The sequence below is a fragment of the Chionomys nivalis genome, chromosome 4, assembly GCF_950005125.1.
Source record: "Chionomys nivalis chromosome 4, mChiNiv1.1, whole genome shotgun sequence".
Classification (NCBI taxonomy): Eukaryota; Metazoa; Chordata; class Mammalia; order Rodentia; family Cricetidae; genus Chionomys; species Chionomys nivalis.
Window position 1 is genome coordinate 41,441,150 of NC_080089.1, and position 25,656 is coordinate 41,466,805.

At 48.0% G+C, this 25,656-nt stretch overlaps 1 protein-coding gene across 1 annotated transcript in view; it reads right to left on the reverse strand.

Annotated features, from left to right (window-relative positions):
- The window catches only part of Grik4 (glutamate ionotropic receptor kainate type subunit 4), a 430,445-nt gene that overhangs the window by 119,923 nt on the left and 284,866 nt on the right, over window positions 1-25,656 (reverse strand). Inside the window, exons 7-8 of the mRNA XM_057767783.1 lie at window positions 23,942-24,120; window positions 19,608-19,661 (exon numbers count right to left, since the gene is read on the reverse strand). Coding sequence (XP_057623766.1) covers window positions 19,608-19,661; window positions 23,942-24,120 — 233 coding nt within the window. The remainder of the gene's footprint in view (window positions 1-19,607; window positions 19,662-23,941; window positions 24,121-25,656) is intronic.

Consider the following 25,656-nt stretch of genomic DNA (forward strand, 5'->3'; position numbering starts at 1 on the left):
CAGGCATGGTCCTGGAGCAAGAACTTTAAAACCCGGTGTTCTCCATTGCTACTGGGTCCTAGATTTCCCTCTCTGAAACCCAACACCAGAATTCAATGATTTTTTTTAAATTCTTTTTTTTTTCCTTTTCTTTCTTTTTTTTAAAAATCTTTTTTTCCTTTAACTAGACATGCTTCCTCATTCTGAAATCACAGCTATGATGGTTCAGAGCTGTTGTTGAGGTTCAGGGGAGTCAATGTACAGGAAAGTCATGTGTGCTCTGAGAATAGGATGCAGGCTCCCTGAATTATTGGCACGTCTGTCTATCATGCACTTTCAAGTGTCACTAGAAGGCATTAAGGAAGACAGGAAGGCCACGGAGCCTTCATGAAGCGTATCCTGTGCCTGCTGCAAAGGTGGCTGCTTGCAAAAGGCGGCAGGCTTCCCGTTGGCCCTTGAACCTTACTGGCTCTTTTTAATCTTATTTTATTGAGATAGGGTCCCACTATGTAGCTCTGGCAGACCTAGAATTTGCTATGTGCAACAGGCTGACCTTGAACTCACAGCAATTCATCAGCTTCTGCCTCTTGAGTAGTGGAATGTGCACCGCCACACCTGTCTCCTTTCATTATTTTTTCACATGTATTTATTTATTTATTTATTTATTTATTTATTTATTTATTGTGTGTGTGTGTGTGTCGTACATATGTCACAGTATGTGTGTGGAAGTTAGAGGACAACTTGCAGGAGTCAGTTCACTCCTCCTACAGTGCGGGTTTTAGGGATCAAACTCATGCCAGACTTGATGGCAAGTGCCTCCATCCATCTGCTGAGTCAACTCATCTCCCTGTGCGTCTCTCTTCCTGCCAGGCCCTCAGGCAACCTATAAAGGGAATGATCTTGGCACCACTATAGCCTCTGGAATCCTTCTCAGTTTAGCCACCTGGACCCGACTGGGTCGTGACTGTCCTTATGGTCCCTTCATTCCAGAACATGTCACATTTCTTCAGAGTCAACCCGCTTCTCGGCAGGATTTTCTGCTGCTTCCACAAACCTCAGTCTTTGGCCCCCGCTGTTCCACATTCAGCCTCAGCCCCTAAACTGCCTGGGGAGCACTCTGCAGCCTTGTGTCAACTCAACCACAAGGGATTTACTAAACATCCATGTATTCTGCAATATGTTCGTACCTGCTTCCGCTGCTGTGGCTCTACACGGCTGGCAAGGTACTTCCTGGTGTAACTTTGGGTTCGCTCCACACACTAACACAGGATGGGGTTTCTACACATTCCCACTTAGAGAACATAGAAGTCAAGTGCCCGGAGCTGAGTACTTTCCCCAAAAGACAGAAATGGGCGGAAATCCCACTGCATGCAAGCTCGGAGTCTCTTTTATTCTTCCTGCACACTCAGCATCGGGCAAGGCCACCAGGAGATGCAGTCACGCACACCTCCTCGCTGAGGCTGTTAATGACTGACAACTTAAAATGCTGTCACCCTGGGAGTCCCACGAACACCAAAGACTCCAATTTCCCAACCTGCTATTACGAAGTGGAGATGATGGAAGGAATCCTGAGATCATGTCACTCCTCAACTTGAACTCTGTGTCTTCCCACCCCACTTGGCTCCTCTCCCTTGGTGCCCTCTCTGTGAATGTCGCCATTACCCACCAATCTTTCAAGCTAGAGTTTGGAAGTCACCCTGCACTTCCCTCATCCTCCCGCCAGCCACACCTGCCTCCGCAAGCCTGTGTGCATTCACTGGCTGTTGCTTGAGACCATTTTGACTTTTCTACCTCTTGACTCTGCCCCGCTCCCATCCCCCACCACTTCTGCCTCATTTCTGGTCCTCACCAACCTATGCCTCCCCTTCCTCTGGTCTTATAATTCGCCAACTTCCTTAGCCAAGCTCTTGCTGGAGGGAGGTTTCTCAAACATAACCTGACTGTGAACAACACTCCCACCAGCCCCAGCGGCACTCAAGATACAGTTAGACACACAAGTCCTTGGATGATTCCTGCCCGCCTTCTCCACAGTCCTCACCTTGACCTCCTCCATCACATGCAGTGTGCCCCACAACACCCCTAGGATCGTATGAGAGCCTCTTATCACATAAGTCTGTAAAAGCCACCACCCCCAGGCCTGGCTGCTGCTTGAAGCACGTTCGCACTATATCCACTTGGGCGGATCCCATACTGAAAGCAGTCAGCACACACCTGCCATCTCACTTGGGCAGTCGGAGTCTTAAGACTTCCCAAAACTCTTCTCTATAGCCATAATTTATTCACTTCTCAGGCCAGGCCCCTGACCTCTGTCTCACAAACCCCGCCTTAGCCATTCTTAGCAAGGCCTTACAAGTAGCAGAGGTTCGGGATCTCCAGGGCACCTTGGCATCCTCTCTTCTCCCTCCTTCCCTCCTCCTTCCAGAGGCCACCTAACTGTGGTACCTGCCAGTCTATTTATCTGCATCAAAGCCTGCGCCCACTGCAAGCTGGAAGATTGCTTTTTGTGTAATAGGTCTTTGAAGACGGTGGCAGCTGGGAGGCTAATTCATACCTGTCAGTGAGTCCTGTTTAATGGAAGATTTGGCCCCAAACCTCCAAGCTCCCAGCTCCCCTGGGTTCTTCTCCCTGCGTGTTTCCTAGTCATTTACTCCTGTGACCCGAACATACCTATCTATTCTTCCCAGGAACCGTGTCTGTTTTCTGCTTTGCCTTCCCGGGGTGAGCCCGCAAACAGGACTTCACAGGCAGAGCATGTCTGTCTTACTCATTGCTCTGTTCCCCGCCCTGCACCCCATGCTTGTGCTCAGCAAGGGTTCAAGGTATTCATTAAATGAATTAATGTTCTCCTGGAAACACACTCTTGGGGTGTAACCACCTTTACAAAGATGGCCATCATTTGCTCCCACAAAGAGGGAGACAGAGGCCAGGTGCTAAGTCCTCCTTCCTCCGCTGCAGCAGCTGGGACCGTCTTGGCTTTGTCCTGAGAAGACTGTTCTGTCTCTGGGTTGGGTGCTAAATTAGCAGTTGTTAACTATGTCGTGAGCTGTGCAGCTTAAGCTTCCAAGAGTGAAGCTGACATGAAAAATGGTGGCCACCTTGTGTTCCTGCCGATGGGCTAAGGAGAGCTGCCGCTTTTATGTAAGCTTGCTTCCTTTATCAGGCACCAAGTCCTTGCATCTGAGGTCCTCTACATCCAGGAGCCCTAGTGAGACCTCGCACCTTCACAGCAGAAGGTCAGTGTCCCCTTTCCTAGGTCCCAGTGCATTGCCTTTGGGTACATAGACATACATACACCTCAGGCACCTCCCTTCTCACCATAGCAACAGTTGTCTGAGAAGATGAGTGATGCTGTCAGTCAGTGGTTGCCGCCTCTTTACTGACTTCAATGGCTCCACCTCTGTGTCAGGTTCCACGAGAGGCCGGCAGCTTGTTGGCTGTGATGTGTTCCAGGCCACGAGGCTCTCAGAGGGGTTTTAACAACAGCCAGAAGCATCCGCAGCAGATGACCCAGAGGTGGGGAGTGGTGAGGAGCAAGACAAGAAGAAGCCAAGGGGCAAGTTTGTAAGTGGCCTCAGGAGTTTGAGCTTTACTCTCGGGTAATGGGAAGCCCCCCAAGAGCAAGAAGATCAGGAAGGGTGGAGGAAGACTGTAACTTTCGGGCTAAGATAAAAAGCAGGTCTTTGGAATTTACAAGAGGTGTCACAAGGTGACGTTTCTGACAAGTTGACAGGTGCCCTGTTACCCTTGGGCTGTGAGGAAAAGGCGCCAGCACCACGGAGCCAGCATGCAGGACGCCTCCAATGGTGATTAATTGAGCTGCGGATGCCTTTGACACTGAGTGGAGGATGGAGAAGCTGGATTGCTTAATAATAACAGCACTCGCTACTCCTAATGGTGCTTGTAATACAATAGCACTTATAATGTAATAATAATAATAATATGATTTGCCATGGTGTGTTTTCATCTCATTCTCCTTGTGCTGCCCAAACAGTCATTAATCCCAAACGCTCCTCTCAGCAGGACCAGAATTCCTCAGGGTGGAAAGCACTCCCAAAAGCGTCAGAAGTCTCGGAGGGCCTCAGTTTCCCCTTTTATTCTGCTCTCTTTTATTCTGCTCTCTGTCATCCCTCTTTACATAGCATCATCTGAGGCCCCGATATGTGCTCTGCCTGGAGCCAGGTGTTACTCACCACAGGGTCAGGCAGTGGACTGATTTCTCACCACAACTGTTCCCAGTGACTCATTCTTGTTCCCTGGCTTCCTTTGGTCTTGTCTAGCCCTCACTAGTGGTAATGGGGAAATTAGAAGGAATTAGCTAATTTACACGGTCAGTGTGCACTGTAGGTATGATCCTAAGTGACACTTAGGACCCACCTCCTGGCACGTACACACACACACAAACACACACACACGCACGCACGCACACATACCACCCCTGCAGTTGGGCCTATGGTGAGCTTTACTTCCGTGACTAGTATACACCACTTCATAAACTTCATCCAACTCACCCACAGGTGCTTTAAAAGCAGAGTTTGTCCAGGATGGTTGCAGGACAGAAAGTCAAAGAGATCTAAAGGGTAAGGGGTGGGGCTCGAGTGAAGTCTCCTGCTAAGGAGATGGAGCTGGTCCTGGACGAAGGCTGGAGACCTGCTCCCAATGTCCAGTGCTGACCCAAGCCAAGAGTCAACAAGAAACAGAAATGTCAGCTTTCTAGCCTTGATGAAGGGAATTCCACCAGTGGAATTGGGATGAGTTGGGTTGAGGGTCTGGCTTCCAGGTGACAACACAGCCAGTCTGAGCAGAGCCCCATCATAATAAGCCAAACTGATGACCTACATAGGTGGCTAACTTGTGGTAATTTGTTACATCGTGATAGAAAACTAATATAACACATCAATGCCATAACCAGAGTGACAAAGGCAAGAGGTTGACTGGGAGGGAAATGGCAAATTATCCCACATACCATGTGGCTGGAAAAACGTAGATAAGATTCGACCTTCTCCGAGCCTCACTTCCCTATTGTAAAGAACCACAACCTCTACCTTGCAGAGTCGCTGTTTAAAGATCTTAAATATAGGGCCTGGAAAGACAGTTCAGTCAGTAAAGTGCTTGCCATACCATCGTGAAGACCCAAGTTCAATCCCTAGGACCTACACAAAACACCTGGGCATGGAGGCATGCCCTCACCATCATGGCACTGGGAAAGGGGAGATGAGTGGATCCCTGGAGTTTGACAGTAGCCAGCAGGGCCTACTTGGTAAGCTCCAGGCCAGGAAGATCATCTCAGAACACAAGATGATGCCTGGGAACAACACCAAAGGATGGCCTCGGGTCTCTACACATATACATATGTTCCCTCCTGACATACATACTTTCACCCCCTTGCATACAAAGATCTTCATACAAAGTGCTTGGAGTTACATGTAGCACTCTGCTACACACAGAACCAGCGACAATTATTGCTACTACTCCAGCTTGTGAGAATGGGTAGATTTTTATTCGTAGATCTTGAGGATGGACACCTCGAGATTGCAAGATTAACAGACAGCAGAGGTGGTGAGGTGTCTCTTTCTGAATTAATGGGACATCTGAATGTTTAAGAACTGTGTGACAGGGGTCAAAGCCCCTGTCTTTCCCCCAAAGTCCTATCAGACAGAAGGCCTGGGCACTTAGAGGGGCCATTTCCATTATGTTTCTGAAATGCTAAGCCAGAAAAGTCACCAGCGCCTGGTTCTTATTTCGATGTGATTTATCTCCTATGAGCGGCCGGATGCACCCAGGAACAAGCTCACCTGGGCTCTGGAAACACTCAAAAGCGTGTGCCTGGGAGTTGAAAGCAAAGACAAGGCATGAGTCCCAACTTTTTTATTAAATCTCTAACTGGGATCTGGGATCCCGGAGGGACTGGTCTTCGCTGTCACCATGTGTGTCAAACATCGACAAAGGTGTTTGATGACAGTTGGCTGCTCTGAACCACCACGGCTTCTATGCTGTCACCCAGTGCGCAGCACCTCTCAGAAGCTGTGCCAGTTGCAATCCCAGACACACACATCTCTGCCTCACCTGCTTAGGAACCCCCTGACTCCTGCAGACACTCTGCCTCTGGTTACTGGATGGCACAGTGATGCTCAGGTGAGGCCCCAAGGCATGCTCCCCCTTATACTCCAACTCTGAGAAAAATAAAGGCCTAACTCATTCATATCCATTTTTAATGATTCTGTAGTCCTGGTTTCAGGGCTGCTTTTTGGGGGGGTAATTCACCTCATACCTCATCCCCCCACTCACTGGACATTCTGATTGATCGGTCCTCGTGGACCCCAACTTTCACCATGAGGAGAAAACAATCGGAGGGACTAAGCAGACTGTCTCAAGTACGACAATTCTTAACCTTGAGGCAACTGCTATCTGTGCTCTTCAAGGCAAGGGTCCCATCTCTGAGGTCTTCATTTCTCCTTCTGAGAAAGACCTGTGAGCAGCCACATTCCTGCCAGCCAGATGAAGCAGTTCCTTTATTCCAATGTCCCCCAGTCCAGGGTTTGCATCAGGTTCTACACTGCAAAGCCTAGATGCAATGAGGAGGCAGCAGCCATCTAGAAAGCTAGGGGTATGAAAAGTGGGCAGCTGTAGCTCTGGATCCCCCCCGGCAGGATTTCAAATGAAGTAAAGCCAGTGCGTGTGGCATCGTAGAGACAGGTCATACATGTGCCCACTGGCCTCTTCTGCTCCCAAAGTCTACCACGACTTCCTAGCAGTGTGCTTCCTTCTTCTTCATGTTTCAGGGTTAGAAGCTCCCATGGTTAGGGACAAGGGCAGACCCCTAGGCCAGAGTTCTCCTATGGGATATTTCTGAGCAGCATTCTGAGCAGACCACACCAGCTTTGAGAGGGGTCAAATTCCCCCTGCTTGTGCCCTCAAGATTTTGGTCTCTTTTTAGGCAGTGATACTCATCTTTTGAATGAGGAAAAGTGTTTAACCATTATCCAATTGATAAACTTCAGGCCTGGGCTTGTGGCCTGGGAAAGATACTTGTGACGTAGGTGCTGACTTGGGTCCACTGGGAACTCATGCTTTTCCTATTTTCTCACTTTACACAGGACAGGATATCCGTGTGAAAGTGTGCAAAGGCCTGGAAACAACCCAGACAAGACTTCTGGCTGCTGATTACAACTGAAAGCTAGAAAAGTCATACGCATTCATTGCAGAGAGGCTTCCTCCAAACAACAGAAACTTCCATCCCGGCTCTGCCACCGCCATCATACTCTTTGCTCCGGCCACCACCAGAGTCACAGCCCACTCTGTCACCGTCACTCTGGTTCTCATCTCCAGTTCATTCTATAAAGAAGCCATGTCTGGAAGTCTTCCTCCAAGCTCCTCAAGAAGCACAATATTCTCCCTTCACTGGACTCTGGACGCCCACACTGTACATTACTAGATCTTGGTGAGACACAGCCCAATGGGCCACACCAAACTGGCCCTTGTGTTTCTGACCAGACACGGGCACATAGTAGACTTGAGCTGAATGAGCATAGCTGTGTTCTAGTTTCATTTCTGTCGCTGTGATCAAATGTCCTGGTAATGAGCAACTTGGGGAAGGAAGGAGTTTGTCTGACTTACAATTGCAGGTCTATCACTGAGGGGAAGTCAAGGCAGGAAGTAGAAGCAAGCCCATCGTCAAATGCAGAAAAGACACGAACACACATGTCTTTACCTGTTTGCTTGCTCTTAGTTAGGTTTCTCCTTTCTGACACTGTTCTGGAACCCCTGCCTGGGGAATGGTGCCACCCACAATGGGCTGGGTCATCCTACACCAATGAATAATGAAGACAGTCCCCCACAGAATAATGTGATCTGAATAATTCCTCATTAAGACCTTCTTCCCAGGTTAGTCTAGGTTGTGTCAAGGTATCGGTTAAAACTAACAAGCACAAGTTGATTTCCTGTTCTCCACAGGGAAATTGCTTAATCATGGCTGGTTAATCATTTTATAACCCTGCAACTTAGACCAAGAACTATGTTCTATTAACCAATGTGAGACAGGATCTCTCTACCTAAATACTCTACAACTGAACTAAACCCCAAACTCCAATTCTCACACACACACACACAAATAATAATAAAGGACAAAAATAAAAACCAAAACACAGAACCTTAGTTAATGCCTCTGGAAGCCCCTATGACTTGTCCTGCTCTTTTTGACGCACCCACATTTTTCAAGCAGTGACTCAGACACACACCTGAGAGTCAGGTCCTTTGCAGAGCACCCCCCTCCTCAAGAGGCTGTGTGGGCCCAGCAGACATCTGTCACCACGGCACCTGCCACCTCTCAGGCTTACATTTGGCAGGGTGAGTGGGGGTGGGGGGAAGATGTTCACAGCTCAGACAGACTCACAGGGAGTTTTTGCTTCATTATTCTACCCTGAGTTGAAATAAATACTTATTTATTCACCAAAGCATACTGGAATATGCAGAATGGCTCTCCTAAAGGGCTCAATAAAGCTGAAATATGTGGGGACTCTTAATAATTTTACAATAAACTACACTTTAGAATCAATTGCTCTGTCACCAAGAAAGTTGCCCGACTGATGGATTGTGGTGCTGGCTGGCTGGCTGGCTGACATACGCATACGTGTGTGTGTGTGTGTGTGTGTGTGTGTGTCGTACTCTTTCAATGAACAATCTGGAAAAAAAAAATCAGACATCCCAGAAACTAAAGCTCTAACTAGGTGAGGCCAGTTTTGAGATTTTTTTTTTTCGATAAGAGTTTCAGAGTCGAGGAAACCCCGACGCAGTCATCAGGAAAATGAGGTCTCATGGTGGAGATATTCAACTGGGAAGAAGGGGTTGGAGATAGGGAGAAGGAACATAACCAGCCAACAAGTGAGAATTAGAAACCGCCACGGCTCCTCACGAAGCATTATTAGCCCACTTTGCCGAAGGGTCTGCGCTGATTAATCTTGACTGTCAGTTTGATGGAAGTAGAATCGTGTAGGAGACAAGCCCTGGGCAAGCCTGGGAGGGCCCTCGGGGGAACCTGAACTGAGGAGAGGCGACCCACTCTGAAAGGGGACAGTAGCATCCCAGTACCAGGCCCTGGGCTGCATGAAGGGGAGACATTGAGTGGAGCACGGGTGTCCAAGTGTTCATCTCTCTCTGCTTCCTAGTCATAAACACAATGTGACCAGCCCTCCATGCTCCTGACCCCACCTCTTCCTGCCATGGTGTACTCTGTCTTGTCACACATCACCAAAATAAACCTTCCTTCCTAAGTTACATTCCTCGGGCGTTTCATCAAGTGATGAGACAAGAAACTAATGCAGGGTCCGATAGGTAAAGTAGCCGCCACATGAGCATCTCATGCAAAACAGAGCACAGGTTAAAAACTCACGTTCACTCTGATCTCAGCCCCCACCCCTACCCCCGCTTCCAGGAAACTGGCCTTCTATCCTTGATGCCATGTGACACAGAAAGGAGGCGCTCCAACCTCTTGTGCCGGCGTGGGGAAAGGGAAATTGAAAGGAAATTTGAAATTGAAATTGAAAATGACCTTTCAGATCTGAAGGAGAGGATTTGTTCTGAAGACCTTTGGGTTCTCAATCCATGAGTCAGGTGCTAGGCTTAGGCCTCAAGAAGCCACAGGACCCAAAACCAACCAGGGAACCATGTGGCTATCAGTACCTCTTGATGGCATGGAAGCAGTCAGTACAATGGGTCATGGCTAGCCTTCTGCTGTGGTCATTCTCAGTGCCAACCTAGGCCTCAGGTTCTGACATCTCCCACTCTCAGCAGAGTTCCAACTCCTGCCAGGTCTTCATACCCTTAAACCCAAATCTGTCCAGGCAAGGATGAGAGGAAGGGCAAGCAAGACTCAGCAGTTACCATGACTATGTGGGTCACAGATTCACAGAGGCATCTTAGGATCTTAGGGATAGGGAGGCGAGCCCAGCACTGCCAGGCTGGACTGCAGCCAACCCCTAGGTTCAACTGGAGGGCTTTTGTGGGATGCACTGAATTCATTTGGGGTGTAAGGAGATGAGCTATCCCCCTCCAGCCAGTACGCTCAGGTCCAGAACTCCACAATGTGAAGAAATAACCCATTCACCCACTCAAACCCTGGTTGAGCATCTATTATGCTCCAGTCAGCTGTGAGGGGTACAGCGCTGGAAAGACAGACTTGGTCTAAACTCATGAAGCTTAGAAGCTGGAGGAGGGATAAAGAACTGCGAATTGGGCTGGAGAGATGGTTCAATGGGTATGAGGACCTGGGTTCAAATATTTAGCACTCATGCATACGTTGAACAAGGTCACATATGCCTGAGCCCCAGGGTTCAGATGTTGGGATAGACAGATCCTGGGAGCTGGCTGGCCAGCCAGCCTAGCTGAAATTGCAAGCTCCAGGTTCAATGAGGGAGACCCTGCCTTGAGAGAATAAGGAGAATAGCAATAGACCGAGACATTTGATGTCCTTCTCAGGCCTCCATATGTGAACATGAGTACATGAATACACATACATACATACATTTGTGTATGTATATATATGTAATATATACACATGTGTGTATGTATATATGTGATATATGTGTATGCATGTGTGTACACATGTGCATACCATACACACACACAACTGTGAAAGTGACAACACATGCAGGCTAGCATTATGTCAAGATGTCACAGTGAAAGAATGACATTTGAATAACACCTGGAAGATGAGCCAGTCTGACTTGCCAAAGAAGGAGCAGAAGATTGGGATAATGGCATTCACCGTTTCTCCTGAAATTAATTGCCTTCTCCCTCTGGGTGTCTGCCCTGACTCCCCTTCCTGTAATAATTTTAGCAATTGCAATTACTTATGGCTAATCTCGCTGATAAAGCTTTGAAAAATAAATACAAACTCAGGTCTGCTCGACAATAAAATAAGCTGAGAGGAGGAAGGCCAACTATCCACCCTGCTCAAACAGGTAGAGCCTGGGATGCAGGAGGGAGATTACTGCAAGGCTTGCTGGGACCTGGCTACAGTTCCTGACAGAAAAGACCTAAACAGAAGCTGCTTCTGCGGGTCACGTGGGGCCTCCGTCCAATGTGTCCCTCTTTACAGGAAACAGGCCCATCCCCAGGACATCGTGAAAGGGATTGCTCCCAAACAATGTACAGTGGAACAAGTCCAAGGCTTAGACAGACCCTCGGAGAGCACGCCTCATGCAAGCCCATAACGGACAGATGGAGAACCGAGGCTCAACAAGAAGGAATGGCTTGTGGAGACAAAGGGATGACTGAGTGAGGCGGTTAAGAATTAACCGGCTGGCTTTATGATCTAGCTCCACTACAAGCGAGAGACCCAGGCATTACCAGCCTCGGCTCTTGTAAATGGAAACAAAATAGCTGTTTGTGCTGGAGTTGATGTGAGGCTTACACGAGAAAATAACCACGGTGTATGTAGTGTTTACAGAGTGGGCAGAGAAGTCATTCAATAAACAGCAAGTACCACTAGCTATCACGGTTACCGGGCATCAGTGGCAGGACTAGCCTGGTGCTCCATGGCTTCAGTGCCAATCCAGAGCCTCAGCCCCTTTTGCAGGCATAACTATTCCTCTGTAGAGTATCTCTAGATTTCTCCCCAGGGAACAAGTCTGAGGTGCTACAGCCTATATATGCCCTTCACAATGGCGGCAGCATGAAAATGGTGGCGCCAACAAATGGAGACCCAGGCTGCCTGAGAGGCTGGAGGCAGCCCAGGCTCCTGGTGTCCGTGATTTCCTGCTTTTTATTAAAATCCCACAAGGCTTTTGGCTTCATCCCTAAATCTCCACACTTCTCCCTGCCAAGGCTGCAGCTCCCTCCCATCGCACTTGGCCTGTCTGAGCTCTCTGACAGTAGATTAGGGTGATCTTATCTTTCCTATTAGGGAGTGATTGCAGCTCTTGCTGGGTTCATTAGCAGCCAGAGAACCCCTCCAGATTTATTAGGTCAAATCTAGCTTCCTCCATCACCTCTTCTTCTCAGACACATCCACCACAACAGCAGCCAGGGCTCTGCCCAGAGTCTTAATTCTTCATGTCCTGTATCTAACTTGCAAGTGTCTTGTGAAACAAAGGTTCCTCCAACCACAGCCAAAGGCAGGTTGGAGGACAGAGGCTATTCTATTCCACTCAGCAGCCAAATGAAGCTATATCCATAACTGGTCTGTGTGCACCCCATCCAGGCAGGCACACTCTAAGCCCCCAGCAACTTTGGTTACTACGGAGTAAAACAGACAAGACAATTGTTCTTGCACAATACACAAAAGAGATGTGCAGTGGCAATCAGTAATGTGGCAGAGATTCTTCGCTAATGACAAAACCTATATCCCCCTTTTCCTTGGCACACAGCTAAACTACATTTCCCAGACTCCTTTGCAGGAATGAGCAGCCCTGTGGCGAGATCTAGCTAACAGAATTGTAAGAAATAATCTGCACTGCCTTAAGACTTGACCCATGCCGGGCGGCGGTGGTGGCGCACGCCTTTAATCCCAGCACTTGGGAGGCAGAGGCAGGCGGATCTCTGTGAGTTCGAGACCAGCCTGGTCTACAAGAGCTAGTTCCAGGACAGGCTCCAAAACCACAGAGAAACTCTGTCTCGAAAAACCAAAAAAAAAAAAAAAAAAAAAAAAAAGACTTGACCCATAAATTACTCTGTAGGTGAGCCTCCATGTTTTTCCCCACCCCTAGCCTCCACGGAGCACATTTATAATCCAGAAGATGCTTGAAACCCTAAATGCCCTTATTTGAAGCCATTACTACCAGGGACACCCTTGTGGAACTTCCAGTAAGAAATGTACAATCTGCCTTCTACGTCTGCGGGTTCAACACCATGGATCCATCCAACAGCTGGCTGGAAATAGTCAGGGGACAATTAGGTCTGTGCTGAGCAGGCACAGATACTTTCTTTGTCACCATTCCCTAAATGAGGCCACAGAATAACTATTAGCATTTACATTACAGTGAGTATTCATCTAGAGATGGTTTAAAGTGTGGGGGATAAAATGCTACACCATTTAAAAGAGAGATTTGAGCATCTGTATCATTCTTTTTTTAATTCACAAAGGGTCCTAGAACCCATTCCTCCCCATACTAAGGGACTAGTGTGCCTGCCACTGTGTGAAGCTGTGGGGTTTGTGGGTTGATTAGCTGGAGCAGTTAGCACAGCTTACTGGCTACCATGCCGCCACCAGCTATTTTTAAATTCCTTTAAAGATGGGTGTTACCACTATTCACATCTTAACTGATGAAGAAACCAAACTCCCAAGAGCCTCTGGGTCCGTAGAAGTCACTGAAAACCCCTGAAGCAGGGTCTCTCACCTGTGCATCAGGGCTGGGCTCTTAAATACCAGCTACCTTCTCTTATTGCTAAACTTCTTCATTAGAAGGGCCCTCGACTACACCTGTGGGGTCTTGACTCTGCCAATCTGCAAACTCTAACTAGAGAGAAGAGGCTTGTAACGCTTCCCACCCACCAGAATGGCTCTTATTAAAAAATGAAAAATAAGAAGCATTGGCAAGGTTGTAGTGAAAAGTCAAACCCTTGTACACGGCTGGTGGGAATGAAACACGATGCCATCATTCTGAAAAACAGTTTGGCAGTTTCCCAATAAATTAAAATGTGATGACTGCCTAGTTCAGTGAGTTCCCTCCTTAGAAACAGACCCAGGAGGAGGAGAAACTGAAACTGAGACAGATATCTGCACAGCCATGTTCATGGGACTATTGGCCTCAACGCCAAACAACTCAAGTACTCGCTGATGGGTTCATGAATATGCAAAATGTGGTTGTACATGCACTGTGGTATATTATTCAGCTTGAAGAAGGGTGAAGCTTAAAGATATTAATCTGCATAAAATAAGCCAAACAGAAAAGGATAAATATTGTATGATTTCATTTTCATGCAGCACATAGTCGTGTTCACAGAAAGGCTATAGATGTATGGTTCGGGGCAGGGGTGGGCTGGGAGGAAGCGGGGACCAGAGCACCTGTGTACTAAGTATGGAGTTTTGGTTTGGGAAGATGGAAAGCAGTGTAGAATGGATGCCTATGGTGGCACAACAATGCAAAAATGTCTCCTGCCGCTGAAAGACACACTGAAGACAGCTAAAATGGTGAATTGTATTGTGGGTGGGTTTTTTTTAATAATAGAAAGATTTTTTGTTAAAACAAAATAAATGAAATTCCAATAAATGGCACAATATGGATGTGCCTAGAAAATATTACATTGTGTGACATAAGTCAGGCAGGAACTAAGTAACATGGGATAAACTCACTGAAGAGAGTCACCTAAGAGAAGTGAAGTCACAGAGAGCGGAGAAAAACAGGTTTCCAGGGCTGGGGGAGAAGGAACAGGAGCTATTATTTTTGGATTTCCTTGGGTTTTAAAAATGGTGATGACGATTTATATATGGGAGTATGTCAACATCACTGAATTTCAAACTTAAAGAAATGTTTAAAATGGGAAATTGGATGTTATATACTTTCCCACCAGGAAAAAAGATCAAAAATAGGAAGGATAGAAGAGAGAGAAGAAAGGTTGGCTGAGTGACCTCTAAACCTAGGCAGGCACCAGCGCTCTGGGCTGTGCCTGTGTTGTCTCGTGACTTCATACAGTGATTTCATCTGCTCTGCTTTGTCCCTTCCTTGGTCCATGAATGCTCACATCAACCTACCCCTTACCTGTCCTGCTGGTCAGGCCTCACTCCTCCCATCACCTTCCACGGTCCTGTCCTCTGGCCATGCGCACCCCTTCCTATCCCTCTGTCACGGAGCTAGGCTTCCCCTGGACCCACCAGCCCAGCTTCTGAACTATAGACTTGCTCTGATGGACCCAAGAGCAGCCTCCTTTTATTCCCCTAGCTCAGCAACACTTCTTACATCACTTCCCTGTGTCTCTCGAAGTTTAAGGTTGGCACGCACATTCTCCCAATGGCCGGGCCTCAACTCAGAAAGAAGCTATGCATTGTGCAACATGAACAGAGTTCTGTGAATGGATGGCTGAATGTTTAACTTATGTCATATTTTTGGTTGTGAGCCTAGTCTTTAACGGCTGAGCCATCTCTCCAGCCCAGTGTTTAATTTATGATTGGTCATTTTGTCCCAGCTCTTGCTATAGGTAATCAACAGATCGAAACCAGAGCTGTAAGTTTAACTCATTTATTACAGATGCCCTACGTCAATCAGAGTTCTTAACACCTGGATGGGACTGAGGCGCAGGGACAGCGACACTCAGTCATTACCGACACGCGCACAAACATCCTGCAATGGCAAGTATGCTTACACATAACAGCTGAGCTACTGGGTTGTGTTCATTCTCTGGAAATAACTAGAATGGTATTTTAAGAATCATCCTTTGGGGAGCAAACTATGTGTTTCCCGTTCCTTTTAACCCACCAGAAGCAAAGCCAAGTCTCTCCACCATAATAGCTTCCCTTTATTAAACTCATATGGTGAGCCAATTGTTCTCCTGAGCTAGGTTCAGGGCCCATTGACAAAAGAGGTCACCAGAGCTCAGAGAGGTTAAGTAGTCTTCACAGCTGGTAGCAACCCCAACTAGAAGGTTAAAGGCCTGTCTATCAAATGCCCGGGTCTAGGTCTTTTCCAGCTCTCCATGCTGGTTTGCAAGAGGAAAAGCTGAGAACTCACATGGCTGCAGCAGAAACCAGAGAGCGGGGAGAAGATGGGGTTCCCTGCGGGCCTGAGAGAGGGGGTTAGGAAGAGAGAAAGCCAGGTGCATCGGTGTGGAGGATGGAGTTGGAGGATGCAGAAGATGGCTTCTCTGCTGCGAACTCCTTCTGCTCTGCTTCCAGACTCGGAAAGCTCCAGGCAGTATAGCTGGCCTATAACAATGTTTTACTCCTGCTCCTGCTGGAAAGCCAAGGCACTAAGAGAAGCTTCCAGAACCTTCCCTCACTGATTGATTGCTGCAGAATTCCTGCTTTTGTTTCCTTGACTGTTTCTCAAACGGTGAGATCTTTGCCTACCCGTTGAAACCCACAGTCAGGCGTGAGTCCTGTTAATTCCAGGTGCAGACCTATTCTTGACCCATGCCCACCAACAAGGAGGAAAGCTTCCAAGAGCAAAAGCATCTCCTGCTATGTAAAACAATACAGCTCCTTGGGGACACAGAAGGCTTTGCACATACAGTTCATTGTATCTTCACAGCAACAGCATAAGGTTTAGTTATCTCCAAAACGAGAAAATATGGGCCCTGAGAGTCTGCACGGCTCACCTAAAGTCACCCTGAGAGGACAAGAAAGAATGGGGACTTGGTGCCTGTGGCTCCTGACTTGACAATGCATTTTTTCCCTACTGGAGAACATTGTCACCCTCCAAAAAGAGCGAAGGATTGCACACAGTATGGCGGATGCTGTCTCCCTAAGCACCCAAGTCAGCAGCTCCATCTATTTCAGACTACTGCAGGGGGAACGCCTTCCTTCTGTCTGCTGAGTGGCTCCAGACATGGAGATGCCCAGCTCTGACCTTAGCTGCTGGTGCTGCCTGGTGCAAGGTGCCTCCCTGGCAGGCTGGCACAGTGCAGGCAACCTCAGCCCCATCCACCTGCCTTTCTTCCTCCCCTCTCTGCTCCCACCCCCACCCTGCTCTCAGAAAGAAACACAAGGTACTTTAGTCTCTTTCCTCTCCTGCCAACTTGCCCAGGCTGCCCCAGACGCCTCCTCACCATAAGCAAACCCATTTGCATTGCTGTGGGAATAACCTAATCCTCCTCTCCCGTTTAACATGTTAATTCTCTGATTTACAGCTGCAGTGTTAGATAGAAAAGGGGGAAAAAACATGGCAAACAAAGGAATTCAGTTTGTTCTATTTTACATTTTGAGGGGAGTGAGGGGGGCTTCTGGGGTGCTGGTGATATTCTATTTCTGGGTGTAGAGGCTGCTTACACAGGTGTTCTCACTTAGAGACAGCTCTTTGCTCTGTGCGTGTAGAATATTCATGGTTTTCTGTAAGCACCCCACACACCTGTAATCCCAGCACTCGGGAGGCTGCGACAGGAGGATTACTATGAGCTCTGAGGCCAGCTTGTGCTACGAAAGTAACAACAGATACAACAAACCCCAATGTTAACTGTAAGTCAGATGGTTTAATGAGCCAGCCATGTACTCTCAAGTTCAAGCCATGGGGAACAACTTCCTGGCAAGCCCTGGTGGAGGGAGACCCTGTGCCAGAAGGAAGGAATTGCTTTGTTCCTTTACAGGCTTTCAACCTGGGAACTCGGGCCACCAATGTATGGTACCTGCGCGAGTTTAGGGCCCTCACTGTTTCCTGGACATGCCATGAGCCACCTCACAGCCAAGTTCCTGAGGTGCAGTTCCTTATCCCGGAGCATTCTTCCTTTCTTTATGTGTAGAGAAGACCCTATTTTTCTTCCAGAACTTTCTTCAGTGAAGCTGTTCCCTATTGCCCCAGGTTGAACAAGCAGTCCCTGCTTAGGGAGCTGGTACAGTTTATAATGTCTCTAGGAATAGAATTTTCTGCTTGTTACTGTCAGACCGACTGGTACTTAGGGTTTTTACAAGGCAGGTGCTTCTTTCCTTCTTTTTTTTTTTTTTAACATTCTACTCTGTGTGTGTGTGTGTGTGTGTGTGTGTGTGTGTGGTGTAACCTCCACACACATGCTATGGGACTCGTGTATGCAATGCACACACACACACACCCCTTGTGGAGTTAATTCTCTCCTTCTCCCACATGATCAACCTCGGGTCACAGGGCTTGGCAGTAGGAGCCCTTACCAACTGAGTCATCTTCCAGGCCCAGGCTTGGGTTCTTATTCCAGTTTCAATCCCTTAGGCCTGGCCAGTACTTGGTTTACAAGAACTACTCAAAACGGGTCACGTCTGGACGAAGGGGTATCTAGTGGCATTGTTGGTATATAAGCAATCCCTTGCAGGCTCTCGTGTTTGAACACTTGGTCCCCAGCCAGTACTGCCTGGGGAGGCTGTGCAGTTCTTAAAAGACGGAGAATCTAGCTGGATGAAGTGGCTCGCTAAGGGGTGGGCCCTTTGGATTACAGACTGACCCCACTTCCAGCACGATCCCACCCTGCTCATGCATCTCTGGAAAAACAGGCTATGTTGCAAGCTCTACCTCTCCAGCCTGAGTCCCAGACACCACGCCTCCTCTACCCACCATCATGGCCTGTCGCCTCCAACAGCAAACCATGACAAACCCGTCCTCTGTCAAGCTGCTGCTTCTCCATCACAGCAGGAGAAAAACCATGACCCCTAGTCAAGCAATGTATAAAATAAACTTCTTCTCTGAAGGATGATCTATAATAGCATACGGAAGATAACCAAAACCTCTCCTAGCCTGGGAACAGTTAATTGAGCAAACAGGGGTACAACTGAACCCCAAAGTCCACACAGCAGTAAAGATGCAACAACCCAGGTGGGTCCCCAGGGCTCTCCACCAAGTGAACATGTCAGTCACAAAAGGTCACACACTATATCACTTTCGTCAAACTATAAAGTTAGACAAACAGAGTGCGGGTCCCTGGCTGTAGGAATTAGAGATGGTAGGGAGGGGTATGGCAGGTGTGACTATAGAGGAGTGGCTTAAGGAAAGCCTTGCTCAGCAAGCAAATGTATGTGCTATCTTTGCAACTTCTTAGAAACCACATCATTATTCCTAAGTTAAAAGCTATACATTTTCAAAGAACTTATTTTTTACATGCACTTGTGTGTTAGTGTAGACATGTGTGTACAGATGCCTGCAGAGGCTGCAAGAGGGCGTCGGAGTTTCTGGATCTGGAGTTAGAGGTGGTTGTGAGCCGCCATGTGGGTTCAGGAAACCAAACCTGGACCTCTGCAAAACCGATATGTGTTTGTAACTTCTGAGTCATCTCTCCAAATCAAGCTATGTTTTAATGCTTTCCTTCTTATTTTCTGACTACTCTTGAATTAACTCTGTGTGTGTATGCATATATTGTCTATTTACCTCAACAATTTCCACATTTCTTAATGCTTTACAATTTCAAAACGCTTCCACATACATTGTCATACAACTTGACAACACCGCCGTGATGTAGCTGTTCAGGTCCCTATTCCACAGATAAGCACACCACACACTGCTCAGTGCCTTGTTGAAGGGCACATGGCTAGGATCTTGGCAAAGTTAGTACTTAAATCAATAAATTCAATACAATTCCAGTTTTCTCATCTGTAAAATAAGGGCTTTAGCTAAGATGACCTGGGGGGACATGCAGCTATACCACTATTAGACATGCATACATCTTGTGCCCCAACTTTCCTCTTTCTGAGTTATCACGGTGGCTGGGGGGAATTCTACTGCAGGCTAGAAACTGTACCCACTGAGGAAGCTTATCCATCACAGAGCTGCCCTGAGGAATCTGTGCTATAAAACCAGCAACACTGGAGGAGGCATCAGAGCTTCCAAATTCCAGTTCTCAAAGGGCTGAAGGTGTTAGCATGAGGATCCCACTGGGCTTCTGGATCCTGTGTCTTCACGATGCTCGGACATGATGGTTGCTTTTGGTTCTTTTGCCTCCCTTTCCCCACCAGCCATCTTCTCCACATCACCCCCTCATACCCACTAACCCTGGCCAACACTATGCTAAGGAGGAGGGCTGGGTCTTACCAGATTGGTGAAGATGTATGTATAATAGGCTGACACCATCCCCAGCTCAGCTGCCTGCAATGCAAAGAGAAGACGATTAGAGAGAGACACACCTGTAAGCGCAGGAGCAGCAGGATGCCAAGTCTACTATTTATCTGGCCCACTAACCCTAAGCACAGGCAGTGCAGAACGTCTTGACTGGTTCTCAAGTGACCCTGGATCTTATAGGATGAAGGACAGAATCATCAGCCTCTAGAGTATGTTCTCTCCACCTCACCCCCCGCCCCACCCCCAGTGAGTCTCCCATATCTGATTACTGTTCTAATGCACAACACAGTCCCACAGATAGGACCGAGTATTTCAGGAACCAGAATGGATTTAAGGGAAATGACGCAAATAAGAAAACATCCTAGTATAACCTCCGTGACTCCTAACAACATGGCTAAGGTTCACCTACCGTTCAATCTATGCCTCGTATTCTAAAGCCTTCAACATGGGCTAAGCAAAGGGGACAAGCATCATTTTTCCTTCCTGGACTTCCATTTTCCTCCAGAAGAGGAAACTGGCACAACAGTGACCAAGTCACTTGTATGAGATCACATGTATCAGAATTCCAAAGCTTTTAATCAAACTATACGCTCCTCAAGGGCCACACGCTTGATGGAATCGCATACACAGCACTCTTCAGGACTGTGAGTAGGATGACAGAGCATGCCCAGATGAACCCTGCCTCGTCGGGATGCAGCGGAGACCTGAGCAGGCTGCATCTGCAGCCATGTGGAGATCAAGTGAGTCATTTGCAAACTTGATAGTCCTTTATTCCTGCTAAGGAACAAGTTGCTGGTGACATGCCTCGCTCTTGATCACCGTACAGGAGTGTGGTGTCATCCCACAGCTGAGAACTGTGGCTTTGAAACAGCCTCCCTTTGGCTTGATCTCTGCTGCCATCATAAAAACCCCTAACCAACCTTGCCTGTCAGGGTGTTTGGCTTTGAGCGTGACAGGTGCTATAGGAGCCGACAAGGAGATCAGGTAAGTAATGAGCCTGGCTCTCTCCAGGGTCCTCAGCCCTCCTGACAGTCCGTTAGATTTTCATAATATATCCTGCAGCCCTGGGCCACTGGGAGATGGCTCTTGTCATGACTATTGTGGCGGAGGAGGAGAGAAACAAGACCAGGGGAATTGCATTTTCCTCTTTCTCTCCCCAGAACTCAAATAACTTTGCGAGCATTCTTAACTTTGTGTCTCCCCAGCTGCTGGAGGTTCAGGATACACTGATATCACCATGGTCCCAATGGGCACCTGAAGTGCAGAAGGGCTTGGTGTCAAGATCAAGCTCCTTTGGGGTTACAGTGGAGTACAAGATTTCCACAGGGCTCCTTCTCTCTTTAACACTTTCTTCCCCACTCCCAAGACAGGCAGGATGTCACCCTTCATCCATACCCCACCCCCCACACTCAGTCTTTACTGTAAGAGGACCACTGCCTCAGACACTGCCTAGACCCACACCAGGCTACTGGTGACAGGCATCCAGCCAGGAGCAGGCTAAGGGGCATAGTCAGTAGTTAAAATCCATTTTGTGAAACCTGTGTCCTAGAGATAAAAGACAAGAGATCCTAGGTTTTTAAGAGATGAATTCTGGGTAAACATGGAGTTCGTGTCGGAACTGCCACTCAATAAAGTAGGGGATTACTGTGCAAAGCCTCCTGAAATCAAGAAGCTGCTGAGAGCTGCCAACCAGAGCCTGACTCCCATGTGCACAGCGGGGCTCCAGAAAGCCCCTGGGAGCCCCCAGAGAGAGAAACATGGAGCCCCACAGAAGCCCAAGGATAAAGGCCAGGCTTGCTGGAGAGACTGCCTGCCTGTGGCTACCAGGATGTCAGGCGGGAAACAAGGGAACAGGTTTCCCCAAAGCACCCTGCTCATCGATTAGTTTGGCTGTGAAAATGCAGGAATGTAGGTAGAAAGGGGGTGGGGTTAGAAAGGATGGCCATGGGGCAGCCAGAACAGCTGTTGGATAATGAGGACCAATATAGGCAGTTGCCTTCAGAAGCATGGTGCAATAAGTAAATACATACATACATCCCAGAGCTTCCTCCTCCTACAAAAAAGCCCTAGGAAATGGGAAAGCACAAGGTGTGTTTAAAGGAACATAACAGCATTGGCAAAGGTGCACCGTATGCCACATCTGAGCGTGTAAACGGTTAAGGGTGGCGAGTCCTCTCCTTCAGAGCGTGTGTCGTTTGAACTTGGCATTCCACTCTGAGAAGCATATGCTCAAAAATATGCATGAGCGCACGTGCAGAAAGATTTATGTATGAAGATGTGTGCCCTCACATTATTTATCATAGCAAAAGACTGGAAACAACCTGTTTTTACAAGGATGAAGGGATGGTTAAATAAATTACGGGACATCGACATGATAGGAAATGATACAGCCACTGAAATATTTGTAGAGAAATATTTAATGACGTGGAAAAATGCATGATACATAGTTGCGCAAAGAGACTAGCTGCTCACAGAAAGTTTTAAGCAGTGTGGGATAACTGGGGGATGTCTGAAGCAAGAAGAATAGACATTCAAACTTTAGGAAAGGTTAAGGTTTGGCGATGGGTAGTGAGTGACATTTATTTTCCTCTCTGTACTTTTTTGAAAATTCCGGCAATGAACTCAGAATGTTAGTGAAGTGGGGGTAGCTTGGGGGCTGGGAAACAATCAATTTGCTCTGCCAGGTGTCATGGAACACTCTTGGAAAGAATCCCCACCCCCGGCCTCTGCTCTCCGAAGGGATGCTGGGAGGACATCTGTTTACTCAACTGAAGCTCTTACCCCTAAAGATGACCCCTCAGCCTGCTTCTCTCATCCCGAAAACCTACAGGAGCCTTTTCATTCCTAATGACCTCATTGACAACATCTCGAATGTGAGAAGGAAGAAGAAAAGGACAAAAAGAGGTGTGTGTAACTGTGTCTGTGTGTGTGCATATGTACATGACTCTGTGTGTGTGTGTGTGCGTGCGTGCATATGTGGCTGTTTGTGCATCTGTGTGTGTTCATGTCTCTCTGTATGACAATGTGTGTATATGAGTGTTTATGTTTGTGTGTGTGTTTGTGTCTTTCTTGTGTGTGACTGTGTCTATGTGAGTGTGACTGTGTATATCTTTATGGTGTCTGTGTTTGTGACTCTGTGTATTTTTCTGTGTGTGAATGTCTGTGTGCATTTTGTGTGTGTGTGTGTGTGTGTGTTTGAGTGTTCTTTCTTAAGTTGAGTGCTCATAGACAGATGTGATTTTGGTGCTGTGGAAAATTACTATAGCAACAGGCTAAAGGGACAGCCCTGGGTACCAGGAGAACTCATTCAAATCTCTTATTAACTCTCAGATTTAGGGGGGGAAAACCTGGGCAGGGGAGGAAGAGAGGCAAGAGGCAGAAAATATAGGCAAGAAAAAGACAGACATTGAGTGTTTTCGGGCTCAGCACAGCCAGACAGAGGTTAACGAGGAGTCTGGCTACCCCAGTGGAAGATGGCAGGGTGTGCTTAAATGTGCAATTAAAATAACATTAAGAGAGGTCAGTGTGCCTGAGCAGTTATTGGGACAGCTGTGGAGCTAAGGAAGAGCCTAGAGCAAGGCTTGCTCTCTGAAACTCATGCTTAGCCCAGGAACTGGGGCAAGGTGGCACCTCAGCTGCCCAGCTGTTTCCGGCTGTCCATATGAACCTAGTTATCTGACTTCTCTCTCTGGGATCTGCCTCTGACAAAGTCCCATGTCTATATGCGTATGTCTGCTTGGCCATCACTCTACGTCATCATAAACCCTAATAGAAAGTGTCTGCCCTGTGGGAGAGAGCAAACGAGGTGTATTCAGCCCGGGTGTCCACAAGGCTAGCCTCTGACAGCTGCTAACCTCCCAGGGCCTCAGCTTCTTCACCTGCCCAATGGAGACAACGACAAACCTATCTGACATCACCTTGGAGAGGACTGTGCTGTGAAATGGCAGGGAGGCACTTTGCAAACTGTTGAAACATTGTCAGAGCTGAGGACAGGCTGACACTCGGCACCGCATGTGAGTGGTGCTGTGTATACACTGTCTGACAAGTGGCCTTCACCAGGGCCTCTTCAGTCTGACTCTAGGTCCAACTGGTCTCTCAGCCCCACCTGGTGCTAAGTGTTTCTGAGTGGCATCATCATCCTGCTTTCTCTTTGGAGCCAACTGGTGTCCATGGAAACATCAGTAGACAGAGGGGATCAGCATTCAGATCCAGCCCAGGACCAAGGGACAGTCATAGCTCAAGTCAGAAAAGACAGGGGAGGAAGGATACACTATGCTTCCCAGCACCCAACCCAGCCAGGCTCCCACCTTCAGGAGGATGGTGTGGGACATGGAGGCATTGGCATGGATGATGATGGTAGCTGTCTTGTCGTCCCGGATCTCCTTGAGGAGCGGAGTGGGGTCTCGCGTGTCATCCAGCATCCGGACTGAGAGTGTGTCCTTGGAGATAAGGAATTGCCGGAGCAGCTTCTCCAGGTTTAAAAGGCCTGTGGGAAGGAGGGAGGAAGAATCCCCTGAGAGTCTGCAGAGCCACTTCCATTGATGCTCTGGGGAAAACCGAGGCACAGAGTGTCTCAGGCTGGAGGCAGCTCAGAGCCAGTGCTAGGGAGGTCTTTAAACCCCAAATAGATTTCTCTGCCTCTTTGGCTTCACTTATGCCATCTACTATAAGGAGCACCCAGAAGCTCCCATGAGCTCCCCAGTAGTCCCCTACTTTCAGAGTAGAACATGTGGCCCCTTCAGGAATGCAGCACAAGGTGAGACAGCCCCCAGTGCGTCGCTCAAAACACTGTGCCCACTAGCTGAGAACTTGATCAGACAGCACCAGCCCTGAGCCTCTTCCCCCACTTCCACAATCTTCCCATGTAGCCAGCTGTCTAGGCCTCAGTCCTTCTCTATAAGAAGGACAAATCCTATGAGCAGGCAGCTCCCGGGCTGGGCAGTGTCAAATGCTACACCTAAAACTCTTAAGTGCTCAGGAGGACCTAGAAGTGCTCCATCAAATCTTCCAAGAAAAGCCCTTGTTTCCATTGTGACGGTGGAGGAGCAGTTTCCTCTAGACTCCAAGGCCCAGGAAAAAGTCCAAGCAAGCCTCTTTTAACTTCCCAGAACCCTGTGGCTGCTCTAGGACAAGGTATTACCATGACCATAAAAGAAAACAGCAGCAAACCTGGGCTCAGAAACAAATGGCAAAGGAGGATCCCAAGCTAAGGATTCTTCTCTTCCCCACCAACCCAGATGGCTGATGCTAGGGGTCTTGGTGGGAAGAAACAATCCAGAACAACGTCACTGAGATTAGAGGGACTTAATTTTGTCTGTCCCTGCCAAGGCAGGCACGGGGAGGGCAGATGTGTGGCGGGAGGACCATCTCCCCAGAGCCAGTAGTCTTGAGTCTGTCGGAAAGATACCTGCAGGCATTTGCTCACAAAGAAAGGACAGGCGTAACATTTATCAAACCTTATTATGCTGTGGCTAATGTACTAAAATTTTTTGCATGGCTTATCTTATGTAAGTCTTCATAACAATTCTATAAAGTATTAAAAATCCCCAAGTTCCGAGGAGGATGGGAAGCAGAGAGGTAAGGAACGCACCTCACGCTGTGGACGGCAAGAGAAAGCAGGTTTTCTACCACTCTAGGTTGCCTGTGCTGCCGGCTTCGGCGCTGGCTAACAGAGCACTCAGTTCAGAGATGCCTTCACTACAACCCATGCAGAGTCTTTTCTGTACCCTCCTGAGGTCTAAAGACAATCGACAGAATTCAGAGGTGGCACTGAAGAGCATCCACCCACTCTCCCTGTCATAAGCAGATGCTGTGACTTGCCCGGTCACTCATGGGCGGGAGGCAGCAGGTACTAGATTTCTCATTTTCTGATCTTCACCCAGCTCTTTACAAATGAGACCATGTTTTCTCTTGGGACAAAGCAATAGGCAGCAGGGACTATGTCCACGCAGCACACCAGAGACATGGCTATGCACCTGGGCCCTTGAGTAAAGTCAGCACTCGGTGTGTTTGTGTTTGTTTG